This window comes from Mollisia scopiformis (genome assembly GCF_001500285.1).
Source record: "Mollisia scopiformis unplaced genomic scaffold LY89scaffold_9, whole genome shotgun sequence".
Lineage (NCBI taxonomy): Eukaryota > Fungi > Ascomycota > Leotiomycetes > Helotiales > Mollisiaceae > Mollisia > Mollisia scopiformis.
In genome coordinates, this window is record NW_017263589.1 from 912,529 (window position 1) to 924,746 (window position 12,218).

Here is a 12,218-nt window from a genome sequence, read left to right on the forward strand (position 1 = left end):
ACCACTCCTTTGTGGTGCAAACAAATTCACCATCAAAAATCTTCGAAACCTCTTCACCAACCGAAAGTTTACTGGACTACGAATCATCATTGACGGTAATTCTTCCAAGGTCCGCCACAACACCTCCGTCAAATCATGAGTCTACATTAAAGTTGAAGCGCGTTGACACGAAAGTCACACGTACCCAGCGATGTCTCGTGTGATGAGACCATGGATTGCCCGGGTGGTGAAGTCCGAGTTGCTGAAGCTCCAAGAGAACAATAAATTTAACGTTAATGAACCCACCTTAAAGATACCTATCACCAAGGTTGGACTTGTTCAGATCATCGATGTACGTATTTCCCCCCCTCAGACTCCGAACGTGAAATGCTAACTTCTCCCAGCTCGGTAGCGATTCTGTTCATGGGATCTGTGACGAAGAAACAATCATCAAAGCAGAATTCGATCCTGCTTGCGTGGAATCGTTTAAAAAAAGTTCCAGCCGCAGCTTCTTTGAGCTCAAGGGTGCGGTCATTGCCATCAGCGACTATGATATAGTATGTCCTGTAATATGTCCTCCGTTTGGGCAACTCAGCTGACCAAGGACTTTGATCCTCAAATTGCAATCCGGATTACCAGCCTGCCCTCGTCTGTTCGTCAGAGCTTTTAAATTGAAAGGTTCCGAAGGATCTGCTCCCTTTGGCAAGCCAATTGATATCATGCAAGACCAAGCATTACAGCGAATTGTGGAAAGAGTGTCACAAGCGTTCCAAGATGACCGACAAGATCAGGAGTCTGTTGTGTCCTGTTCGCCGTCTTCTATCCATTCCCAGGAGGACACTCCCGCGGCTAGATTTGGCTTATCTCTTAACCCGCTAGGAACTCAACAACTGATGACTCAAATGGCGACTCAGATACCAAATCACCAAGAAGAGTCAGGAAAGCCCAAAGAAGTCTCTAAAGCGCCCAATGAGAAACTTTTAGAAATGCTTCTAAAGAAGCCCCGCCCAGCAGGAAAGGCATCAAATCCTGTAGCTGAGGGAGTTGAGGGACGTTCAACTGGAGCTTTAGCATTCGACGCCAAAGCTTCTTCTTCACATTCGATTCTCAGGCCAATTTCAGAACGGCGGGCTAAAGAGATGATAACAGCTCGCGAAACTAGAGCCAACAGGCAGGAAACCCTATTTACGACCCAATCAAGCTTTTCTGATCTTTCCAGGCCGTCTAGTCAACCCCAAGCCAAGAAGCCAAGAGTCGCCGAAATCGAACCTCCTTTATCGGACGATAGTGAAAAGGAAAACAGCCAGGAAATTTTGCAGAGAGCGAGACGAGAAGCTTCTGAGAAAGCAAACGCTTTGACTGAACCTATCGTTTCGGAGAGAGCCGATTCAAACCCTTCTGTTCTCTTTGTTGATCCCTTCCAAGATTCAAATCCGTTTGAAGGCCTGAAGCGGGTACCACGAAAGTTTGTTCGAATTCCGAAGGCACAGCAAGCCCTTTTGGAAGGAAACGGCAGTTGGTTTACCCCACAGACTGATGGCCGGATTAGCTATGCCAGACTTCCTCCACAAGTGCAACAAGAAATGGATGTCTTCCTCAAGCGTCAACAGGAGTCAAGTATCGAAGAACCGCACGACGAGAATAATGATGAGGAAGAGGAAGGCGCAGAAGATGAAGATAGCGAGGAATATAGTGAAGAGGATAGTGAAGAGGATAGCGAAGAGGACGGTGAATCAGGACAATCAACTAGGCTGATCTCAACTCGATCGCAAATCCATGAAGAGGCCGACCAAAAACTTGCGTCACCGTCCAAGCTTAATGGCGCGGCTTTGCAGAGCCCCATACTTCCGCAGATACCCAATTTCAACTCCAGTCTAGGCTCCGATGCGACTGCACGGCCAGTAAGCCCATATGACGATCCTGAGGCGAATCCTGAAAACATAGGTGTCAATGAAGAGTTGTCTGGTGACGAGTCTTTCTTATGGTCGCCTAGTCCTGTCAGAGACATAAGGGAACTTGAAGTCTTGCCAACCGCAGCCAAATGCCAGTTAGAAAATCTGGGTGAGCCCCAAAGCATCCGTGGACCCATTTCTCAAGCCAGTAAAGAAGACGAATTTCATACAAGTCCCATGAGTGAGAATGCTGAAGCCTCATGTTCCGACTTCGAGGAGCAGGAATTACCCTCTGCGGAACGGAAGACACACACCAAGTCGCCCACCAGAATTCAGTCAGTACGTCCACGGTTCCAACTGGCCGACATTCGGTCAAGCAGCCCTGCTGAAGAAGACGAGCTGGATCTGGCTGTGCCGTATGGCGTTGGCGACATGGTTGAAGGAAGCCAAGAGCAGCATGAGGGTCCCGAAACCTCCCAAGAATTGCCATGTACTGGCCCTTTCAAAGGAGAACAAATTCAGGTCGAGAAGACTCCTTTCGCTCATATACATGCAACGAAGAATTGTCCTCTTAGTCCTAAGATGTCAAAAGTTGCAACAGCAAACACCCGTCCGACCTCTTCGGACTCATCCTCTAATTTAGTAATCCCTGCAACCTTTCCTCCTTGTACACCTTTAGCGATGGACGCTTTGAGTTCTCTCCCCGATCTAGAACCGTCGACATCGTCAATTGTTCAAATTCCAGCTACTGGTCGAAGATCCAAGCAATTATCACCACGTGTAAGCTCTCTAGGAGCTTCTCATACTGTCGAGATCGCACCGGAATTTGTCAGCTTGGAGGACAAGTCCTCCAAGTCGTCGAAGCCTTTAAAGCCCGATTTTGGACGTGGTAAACCAAAAGAGATGGCAAGAGCACGGAGAAATAGCTTTCTAGAGAAGCTTCACGCAGGGAAAATTGACCCTGTGATATCTAGGTCGCCACTGCTACCAAGTCCGGAAAAGAGAAATCACGCAGTCAATCCTACTGCTTATGCGGAAGTACGAATTTCCAGCACCTACGTGGAAGGTTCGCTTGGCGATACTTCAACTGCCCATCAACCCATCGCTGAAGCACCAGACGCACTGCTTTCTGCTTCTAAGGTCGTTTTGGATTTAAGAAGCCCGTCTCCTGAGCATAATGCGAGCTTCCCAGCGCTTTCAGCAGATGTACATCTTTCTCAAGTGGCACCAAACAGAATTATGAGCACCACGTCCTCACCCCCACTTGTGTTTTACGACGAATTCAGAGAAACATATCCTGAGTATGATGGAAGTGAAGTCGAATTCACCAAAGCCCTGGTCTATCTCGAGTGGCTGAAAACGGAGCGTGGAACGACCATCCCACACTGCGACGACTTTATCAGAGTCATGAATTCCGACCACCGTAAGCACGTAAACGAGACCGTGGCCACAGAACGCCTAACGGGTCTTGATTTCTACTCTCGGCACGTCTCGAAAGCTATATACCGATACGATATCGTCTCTTCTCAGAATATAGAAGCTGTACTGCTGACTTTGGATTCTGAGACTGTAGCGAAATTCAGGAGAAAATTCTTTGGAGAGCCGGATACAGTCAACTTGTCATCTCCGGGAGCTAGTCAAATCATTGCATCGATCGAGACTGAGGAGAGCGGCATGGTTCTTGACGACGTTGTTACATTTCCGTCCAAGGAGTGCTCCTCGATGCAGAAGGGTGTTGCACATGATATGCCAGCGGTACCTCGGAAAGCAACTACGTCGAAGAAACCATTTTTCGAGACCGCGAGCCAGCAAGTCAACTTAGCCAAGCAGATAGCCGAAACACCAAATCGAGTGTCCCACTCCACGTCCAATGGAGGAAGCAGTGTTAAGTCGAGAAAAACTACATCAAGTCTCAAAGATATCATGGCTAAGCACCAACTCAGAGTCGACACACCGAGTCGAGCATCTCAAGCCAGCAGCAGCAGAAGCGATGACAAGTCTACAAAGCGGAAGAGCCTTCCTTGGGTCCCAATTAATTCCCAGGTTAGCAGCTATGGTAGCAGCGACAAGTCTAAAAAGCGGAAGACCCTTCCTTGGATCACGGATAATTCCCGAGCGAGTAGCTATGGTAGCGGTCAGGGGTACAAAGAACGCAGAGCCAATCCTTGGTTAACAGATAAAGGCACCAAGTCCACCGCCTCAACTCCGACTAGGACGGGATTGCATCTAAAGCCAAACAATAGCTTTCTAGGCCTGTCATTACCCGACCGTGGAGAGAAAATGGTCTCGAACGATGTCATGGTCGAAGAGGAAGAAGAGCCTTGTGCTCGCGGATATCCAGAATCGCCGATACTCGGAAGTCTTCGAGACTTATCACCCAAACCACGCGAGTCGAAGAGAAAGATACCTTCAGACTCTCCGTTCGACGACCTGGAGGATCCATTCGCAGGCTCCAAAGCTGGCCGCCGCTCAACTATGCCGGCCAAGACCACGGTTCCTTGGGGTGATGCGCCACGTGAATCAAAACGCAAGCGGACTTCGGAAATCTCGCCACTCGGAGGACTTGAAGATCCCTTCGTTGCGGCTTCGAACACTTCAAAAGCTGCTCGGCGGGTAACAATGCCCGCAAAAAATTTAGAAAGTATCGACAGGGCGAAGGAATGGGTAAAGACGACACCTTTGAAGAAGATGAATCCCTTCGAGGCCAAGGTGGATCGAATGAGATTGAGTGGTTGGGTACCAAGATCGGCAAGAATTCCGAGACTGACTGGCAAGACGTATTGTATTACGAAAAAGGCAGAGCCTTCAGATGAGCCTACGACGCAAGCATGGAGTTTCTGATATGTTACGACATCGTTGGCTTGGATTGACACGATATTAGCGATTGGGAAGGGAATAGGATTGTGAAGTCTGTTGGAGTTTAAGGATACCAAAATTACTGTAGATGTATAACTAGCAACGGACGTTGTCTAACCATCAAAGATTGAGAAAATGTTCATAACGAGTAACTGGCGATCAGTGACTAGCTAGACAGGGAAGTATTTTACATTGCAGTCACGTGCATCGTACCAAGTTCGTGTTTTGATGACTTCAGTCGCGTTCTCCAAGCCTCAACATTCGTCCTCGACACAACATTATCATCCGCAGCACCGCTCAGATGGCTGCATTCTCGACCGCAGATGACCAACGAGAAGCCAAGTATCTCCACTCAGCCCGAGATGGCGACAGATACGCCCATCGACGAACATGCTGTCAAAGAGCATGATACCTTGAAATACAGTCTTCTCGGCCCCTCTCTGACCAAGTCAGGACAAGACAATGTCGACCAGCAAAAGGTATCTCCGCACTCCTATCCCACTGTCTCGCAGATACTAATCCTACTCTAGGTATCGGAAATCATCTACAACGCCTCCAAAGGCTCCAAGTATTTCAACAACGAAGAAAGTCGCGACAAAAACCTAACCCAAAAAATCGATCGAATCCTCACCAAGAAGAAACAACTCGAGAAGCTAGACCTGGCATCCGATCGTCGCAAAGCAGATGACTATATCGCCGAACTCGAGCTCACAAGAGACTTGTCGCAATGGATTGTGCACATCGATTGCGATGCATTCTATGCCGCGGTCGAGGAACTGGACCGCCCCGAGCTGAAAGACGTCCCGTTCTCTGTCGGTAAGGGAGTCTTGACAACGTGTAACTACCATGCGAGGAAGTTCGGGTGTAGGAGTGGGATGGCGGGGTTTGTGGCCAAGAAGCTGTGTCCGCAGCTTATTCAGATACCGTTAGATTTCGACAAGTATACAGCGAAGGCACAGGAGGTTAGAGAGATTATTGTGGACTACGATCCGAGGTTTGAGAGTGCGAGTATCGATGAGGCGTATTTGAATATCACGGAATATTGCCAGAGGAACGAGATTGGACCGGAGGAGGCGATTGAACAGCTTCGGAGAGAGGTTCATGAGAAGACGAAGATTACGATATCTGCCGGCATCGCAGCGAATGCGAAGCTGGCGAAGATTTGTTCGAATAAGAACAAACCGAATGGACAGTTTCGACTTGCGAATGATAGGAGTGAAATTATGGCTTTCATGCGAGATTTGCCTACGAGGAAGGTTAATGGCATTGGGCGTGTTTTCGAGAGAGAATTGGATGCTATAGGAGTCAAGACTTGTGGCGATATCTACGGTTATAGACAGTTTTTGTCAAAGCTATTCGGAGAAAAGGCATTTGCTTTTCTTATGTCATGCTATCTTGGACTAGGACGAACGACGGTTCAGCCTGCTGAGGAATACGAAAGGAAGAGCGTGGGCACAGAAAGCACATTTGGTGATATGTCAGATCCAGTCGAACTTCGAGATAAACTTCGAGCTACTGCCGAGGAACTGGAAAAGGATATGGTGCGAACACAATTCAAAGGCCGAACATTGTGCTTGAAGGTCAAGCTACATACATACGAAGTATTTACTCGACAAGTCATTCCGCCAAAGGCTGTGTATGTGGCCGATGATCTATACAAATATTCTGTTCCAATGTTATCGAAGCTAGAGCAGGAATTTCCAGGCCTGAGATTACGACTTATGGGCCTCCGGTGTACTCACTTGGTCAGCATGAAGAAACCGGATACGATGGCATTTTTCGGATTCAAAAAACGACCTAATGAGAGCGGAGAACCAGACAGTCCATCGTCGACAGCCAAGCGGAGAGCAGATACCCTTGAAGATGACGATGGATGGGAAGCTATACCGGAAGAGCTACTGTTCGAAGACGCAGAACGACAAGAACGTGAAGATGAATTGAACGAGCTTGAAAGTTTGAGCCAAGAAATCGACAAACGAAGACATCATGGCAAGGAGATTGTCCCAAATCCGAAGAAACAAGAAAACCAGGAAGAAGAGGAGTGGTGGGATTGTCCGATCTGCTCCAGGCCTCAAGCTGCTAACGAGAAGGAGTTCAACGAGCATATCGACTTGTGTCTCTCGAGGCAGACTATCCGAGATGCTGTTCAGGAGACTTCGGACTTACGATCGAGAGAGCCAACTCCTGCTCCGAAGAAGGTCAAAACGAGCAATGATCGGAGCAAAGGTGTGCCCGGAGATCCGAAGCAGCGGCGCTTGTTCTTTGGATAACATGGAGGTATACCATTGGAGTTTTGCATGGAAGGTGTTTGCATCACACTTAGCGTTCATAGAAATATAATGAAATCAACGAATTCATGACATTTTAAACCTTTCCCATCCCAAAACCGTAAACCATAAGTATCGTATCGTATCATCATAGCATCCATCAATCGATCCTTGCTTATTGCACTTCCAATCCCAAGCATGCTAAATGTCCCGAGCCGTCCCATCCCCAGTACTAATACTCCTCCACTCAACAGTATTCAAGCACCGCCCTCACGCTTAGCATACTCATCCTCAATCCTCTCCTCATACAACCTATCCGCCTCCTCGCTCGAAATGGGCTCCTCAGTCAAAATCCCCTCTTTAATCAACTCCTCTCTCTGCGGCCGATGCGCGATCTTCTCATTGAGCGAATCGGCTCGCATGTGTTTCTCCAACTCGCGCTGTTGTCCCTGGATTGCTGGTGCGGCGGATGAGGAGGGGAGGATATTGCCTGGTGAGAGAGGGGTTAGCTAGGTATTGTTGGTAGAAGAGGGAAGGGGGAGGAAAAGCATACGCTCAATCAAATCCTCCTTCTGCGGACGACGCTCAAGGCCCTTCTTCAAGCTGTCGCTCGCGCGTTGACGCTCCAATTCCATAGCGGCGGATTGTAGGGAGCTGGTGTTTACCCCGCTGTCAGCTCACTTCTCTCACCTCTGTTGGTTTTTGTAATGTGGGAGGACAGGCTATACGTACGGAGCGGCATTGGTATCGAGCAGGATATGGCGGTCCTTCAGCTCTTGCGGGTCAGGACGGTGCTGCAGGTGTTTCTCGAGGGAGTTCTGGCGGATGTGATCTGGTCGAGAGGGGGAGATGGGCGTTTCGTCGATGACGGCGTCGCGGGAGTCGGCCATGTTTGAGTATTTGTTTGGAGGATTGGAGTTTGAGTTGGTTTGAAGGTTTTTGAGGCTGGGAGATGGAGTTTTGGTTTGTATGGAGTGTTGTTGGGAGGTGAAGGTGGTGTTTGTTTGTGATCAGGTTATTTGAGCTCCTGATCCCTGATAGGAAGCTCCCCACGGCAACGCCAGGAGTTCAGGCTGGCATACGTCAGGCTCGCTTATGGACCCCGCATTTCACTTTCTCCCCTTTTTTCAGAGCCGTTCGACTTCTGCCTCACTTTGGTTCCTTTGCAATGTTCATATGTTATGAATTTTCAGTTTTCTGACACTAGAGCTTCGAAGTCGGAGTCTATTCTCCACACACCATCTAAGAAAACATCAAAACCCCAAATCAAATCAAAAGATAGCACTATCCATATCATCAAACCCAGCTTGAAGAGCAACATTTTCCTCTGCCTGAGCATCCAGCGCTGCCTGCGCATCAGCGTAACTACCACCACTATCTCCTCCTCCATATCCTCCACCACCATATGAATCGTCATTTCCTCCATATCCGCCTCCACTTCCAGATGGCGAATTCCCCCCTCCACCAAACCCATTACCACTATCTCCTCCTCCACCATACGAATCGTCATTCCCTCCATACCCACCTCCGTTCCCCGACGGCGAGTTTCCTCCCGAGCCACCTCCCCCCGAATCTCCTCCGAACCATCCGCCACCACCACTATCACTGTCCCCACCATTCATATCGCTGAGTACCTCAGCTCCAATGACTCCAGCAAACAATGTCCCACCAAGTCCCATCATGACTTTACCTTTCTTGCTATGCATGAACGAACTGACAGCTCCCCGCTTCTTCTCCTCTTTCGCTGGAGGAGCATGTTGTTGTGAGATTGGAGCTGTTTGTTGGCTATGCTGGGGATATTGAGGATATGTCTGATAATGATTCAATGGAGGAGGGGCTTGGTAACCGTTCTGTACATGTGAGGCATGCTGTTGGTATTGTTGTTGGCCACGGTAAGCGTCATGTTCTGGCGGAGCGCCGGAGTAAGGAGCGGATTGATAGGGTTGGCTCTGAGTTACAGGCTGGTGTGGTGCATCGAAGGACGGAGGAGCTTCTTGGTAGCCCTGCGGGGATGGGGGGCCGTGGGGAGGGGTAGGTGTGTGGTAGGATGTTGGCGGAGGAGGACCATTTGGTGGACGAGGAGCTTGGTATTGGTATGCAGATTGTGGAGGACCAGATGGTTGTTGTTGATTTTGGTAGGAGCCTGGAGGGGGTGGACCGGCGGGTGCTTGGGGATTATGGTAGGAGTCTAGGGGTGGAAGCCCTGAAGGTGGTCTTGCACTCTGGTTTGGTGGTGATTGAGGATAATAATTTGGAGGTGGGTATCCTTGAACCTGTTGCTGTGGCTGAGAATATCCTCCCCCGTAGTACGCTTGGGGCTGGTTGTCTGACAGATTTAGTAGAGATTGCGTGGAAGAGAAGCTGAGGATATACTGTAAGACATCTCGAACACAGAAATCGGGGACGAAAGCGAGAGAAATAATACTGGATCAAGACAATCAAAACCAGTGAGACGTTCGCTGGGATTCTCAAGAGTTTGGCACCTCTGAGTAACCCTCAGTGCTGTCTCTCAATACTTCAGACGAAAAGAAGGAGGGGCGCTTCCATTAAAAACTACTCGACATAGAAGTGCGGCTGAGTACCGAGTACGGACGACAAAAAGGCTTGTTTCAATCACCGGACACAGCCTTCGTACGCGCCTAACAAAAACGCCAACAATATGCAAGATCCAAAAGAAACTTTCTATAAAAGCGCTAAAGCCAGCCTCCGTATACCTCAGTTGAACACGCATCACTTCAGGATCCAGAGATAGCAACACAACAACTTCTCTCGAATCAAGAAATTCGAAGATACCATTTTCTCAAAAACAATCTATATTAAGAAAATCCTGGCGCGGAAGAGCCTCAATGACGGACATTTCAGGAAGACGTCAGCTGAACTCGAGGGCATTCAATTAAAGCCACCTGCAACCCAAGTCGGACTAGCGCAAGCGGCTGACACGTATTGAGACACTTTGACACCTTGGAAAGCCTCACCGAGTAATTGACAATGCTCGAAATTATGCACGCAAGAGTTAGGAGTATTTTGTGTTGCTCGATAGTTGTGGAAGTGCGCGATTTCGTGCATTTAGATTTGTCAGAGGTAAATTTGAGGAACTTGACGATAACGGAATGAAAAATGAGGTAGGAAAATCAGCCTTCGGTTAACTTCGATTGGGCATCTGTTCTCAAGGACAACGACTCTAGGAGAATGAGATAATAGAAATATTTAGCAGATTTTAATGATCAGCACGGAACACTTCAACAAAGAAATGGAAAGGAATCAGAATATACACAAAAACAGCATATATCTACATTCGATTCTATATATCGTATCTCCTACTCTGGCCACACTTCCATCATGTCTAGCCATTCCATAACAAGACCTGTAACAATCTTCGCCCAGTCTCTGACAGTGGGCATGTCAAGGTGCTCGCCGTCGTCATTAATTGTGTGCCGATTCGAGGGTAAAGATGATGGCATCAGGTGAAAACACGGCACACCTCGCTCCATGAAAGGCACGTAGTCGTCTACTGGCTCGGATTGTGGAAGTATATCGTTCGACTGGGGTATGAATGCCGAAGACGGACGCGACTCGAGGACGTTAATCTTGCGCATTCGGGTCTCGAGATTCGCTATATTTCTGTGCAGCCAGTGTGTTGTTGGGAAGTATGAGGGGATCGTGGGGTTTGCGGATCCCAGAACGTCGAGTAAGACAAACATGCTGACTTGGCTCAAAGCATTGGGGTATCTCAACGGCATGAGGTTAGACTTCATCTCCCAGTTCTTGGTGAGCGCCCTGTGGCGATTTTCATTAGAACAAGCCTCGTCTTTGTTGCATGTGAGCGTACCTTGACCCATATAACGCCGGCGCCTCGCCATCAAAGCTGTCCTTCCCGTCAAGAAACATTATCTGAATACCCATATCCATTGGCACTGTTCCTCCTTCTCCCAATGCATCCATCTCATCATGCATTTGGGTCACATAGCGATCTATCGACCGTGCGACATGCATCAATATGGCACAAGGGACAGCACTATCCATCGCCCCAACAAATCCTTCTGGCACATTCTTACTGTCGTAATGTGCTGCCAGAGTCAACCAATTGGCTTGTCCTGTCTTCGTCCAAGGCGGTTCTCGTTGGAAAACAAGGTTAGAAATTGGAACTTCAGCACCTGCCGCTGTCGTTGAGGTCGAGTTGTACCATTCCATCCTCCATCTTGGCAATTCATCGCTGAACCAATCAACGAAATGATGCTGGACAGCTGAATGTCCTGCCGTGCCAGGAACTCTGGGCCTCAAAATCGGAGAGAGCAGAGTCCCATTCTCAGGATTGAAGTCCGCGTCTGGGGATGTTATGCTTTGCAAGAAGCTGTCAGAGAGAGCTGTATACGCGTGTGTAATCGAAATCAGAAAAAGAGTGTGGAAGACCAGTAACATCGAGGGAAGACAACTTCCTGAAAGAAATAGACAACTCTTCATGGCTCAGAAGAAGACATTGTAGGATGGATACAATAGCAGAATCGAATTCGCATCAATTTTCGCGGAATGCACGTCATTTCTGTAACAAGTTCAGGGTCTCCGTGTTTCAGGGGCCAGGGGACGCGGACTCGCTTAGCGAAAGGGGCCCAAGCGAGGGTCGCAACGACAACGCGCACGCGGTTTCACGGACGAGTACCGAGTTAGAACTTAGCAGCCGCTTTCCAGGCGAATTTACGAGCAATGTTTCGTCTGGCATTTTGTATGAGGCATAGCAATTGATGCACATAGTAATTCAAGAATCAACAGATCGAAGAAATGATTTTACATTGTCTTAGGAAGAAGAGAAGTGGATGTGTGTATTTTATGTAGCTCTCTAATTAAGCTTAAGCAGCTCCTGCCTTGGCACCTCCGAACAAGGCAGCCAATCCACCGGCACCTGCGCCCTTTGCAGCACCACTGTGATAAATTAGCACTTTCTATATTTCCGTAGACAAAGGAGATAACTACTTACGTAGCGGCAGTGGTTGCACCCTTGTGATGTCTTGCCTCGAGCTCCTCAACGTCACGAGCCGCAGCGCCTGCCTTCTTGGCTCCCTTGTGGTGACGAGCCTCGAGCTCTTCAACATCACGAGCCACAGCACCTGCCTTCTTTGCGCCCTTTGCAGTAGCTCCCTTGTGGTGACGGGCCTCGAGCTCTTCCAGATCACGATCCTCAAGCTCCTCGACATCACGAGCCGCAGCACCTGCCTTCTTGGCTCCCTTG

General features: G+C 48.8%; 6 protein-coding genes across 6 annotated transcripts in view; 2 read left to right on the forward strand and 4 right to left on the reverse strand.

Moving 5' to 3' along the window:
• Positions 1–19: 19 nt before the first annotated feature.
• LY89DRAFT_780801 (uncharacterized protein) lies at positions 20–4,906 on the forward strand. Its single transcript, XM_018222418.1, has 3 exons — positions 20–331; positions 384–536; positions 591–4,906. Exons 1-3 carry the CDS (start codon positions 191–193, stop codon positions 4,710–4,712), a joined length of 4,416 nt encoding a protein of 1,471 aa, XP_018073152.1. The 5' UTR covers positions 20–190; the 3' UTR covers positions 4,713–4,906.
• Positions 4,907–5,089: 183 nt separating this feature from the next.
• Positions 5,090–6,997, forward strand: LY89DRAFT_643298 (impB/mucB/samB family protein; the record flags this gene model as incomplete). The annotated part of the gene is made up of 2 exons (XM_018211791.1): positions 5,090–5,206; positions 5,258–6,997. The coding sequence occupies 2 exons, from the start codon at positions 5,090–5,092 to the stop codon at positions 6,995–6,997; spliced, it is 1,857 nt and encodes a 618-aa protein (XP_018073153.1).
• A 33-nt stretch (positions 6,998–7,030) lies between these two features.
• LY89DRAFT_683672 (uncharacterized protein) lies at positions 7,031–7,981 on the reverse strand. Its single transcript, XM_018214741.1, has 3 exons — positions 7,727–7,981; positions 7,548–7,648; positions 7,031–7,484 (listed from the first exon to the last, which is right to left on the reverse strand). The coding sequence occupies exons 1-3, from the start codon at positions 7,882–7,884 to the stop codon at positions 7,252–7,254; spliced, it is 492 nt and encodes a 163-aa protein (XP_018073154.1). The 5' UTR covers positions 7,885–7,981; the 3' UTR covers positions 7,031–7,251.
• Positions 7,982–8,265: 284 nt separating this feature from the next.
• On the reverse strand, positions 8,266–9,377 carry LY89DRAFT_717337 (uncharacterized protein; the record flags this gene model as incomplete). Its single annotated transcript, XM_018218340.1, has 2 exons — positions 8,266–9,320; positions 9,368–9,377. 2 exons carry the CDS (start codon positions 9,375–9,377, stop codon positions 8,266–8,268), a joined length of 1,065 nt encoding a protein of 354 aa, XP_018073155.1.
• Positions 9,378–10,308: 931 nt separating this feature from the next.
• LY89DRAFT_683674 (uncharacterized protein) lies at positions 10,309–11,470 on the reverse strand (the record flags this gene model as incomplete). The annotated part of the gene is made up of 2 exons (XM_018214742.1): positions 10,824–11,470; positions 10,309–10,771 (listed from the first exon to the last, which is right to left on the reverse strand). The coding sequence occupies exons 1-2, from the start codon at positions 11,411–11,413 to the stop codon at positions 10,312–10,314; spliced, it is 1,050 nt and encodes a 349-aa protein (XP_018073156.1). The 5' UTR covers positions 11,414–11,470.
• Positions 11,471–11,783: 313 nt separating this feature from the next.
• Positions 11,784–12,218, reverse strand: part of LY89DRAFT_780806 (uncharacterized protein) — a 1,229-nt gene continuing 794 nt past the window's right edge. Inside the window, exons 5-6 of the mRNA XM_018222419.1 lie at positions 11,967–12,198; positions 11,784–11,911 (exon numbers count right to left, since the gene is read on the reverse strand). Coding sequence (XP_018073157.1) covers positions 11,839–11,911; positions 11,967–12,198 — 305 coding nt within the window. The 3' untranslated portion in view covers positions 11,784–11,838. The remainder of the gene's footprint in view (positions 11,912–11,966; positions 12,199–12,218) is intronic.

Coding starts and splice junctions, on each gene's coding strand:
- LY89DRAFT_683672 (XM_018214741.1), bottom strand. CDS start 7,884: ATGGCCGACTCCCGCGACGCCGTCATCGACGAAACGCCCATCTCCCCC. Junction 7,649..7,726: donor CTCGATACCAATGCCGCTCC/GTACGTATAGCC, acceptor GGTAAACACCAG/CTCCCTACAATCCGCCGCTA. Junction 7,485..7,547: donor GAAGGAGGATTTGATTGAGC/GTATGCTTTTCC, acceptor CTCTCTCACCAG/GCAATATCCTCCCCTCCTCA.
- LY89DRAFT_780801 (XM_018222418.1), top strand. CDS start 191: ATGTCTCGTGTGATGAGACCATGGATTGCCCGGGTGGTGAAGTCCGAG. Junction 332..383: donor GACTTGTTCAGATCATCGAT/GTACGTATTTCC, acceptor AACTTCTCCCAG/CTCGGTAGCGATTCTGTTCA. Junction 537..590: donor CCATCAGCGACTATGATATA/GTATGTCCTGTA, acceptor CCAAGGACTTTG/ATCCTCAAATTGCAATCCGG.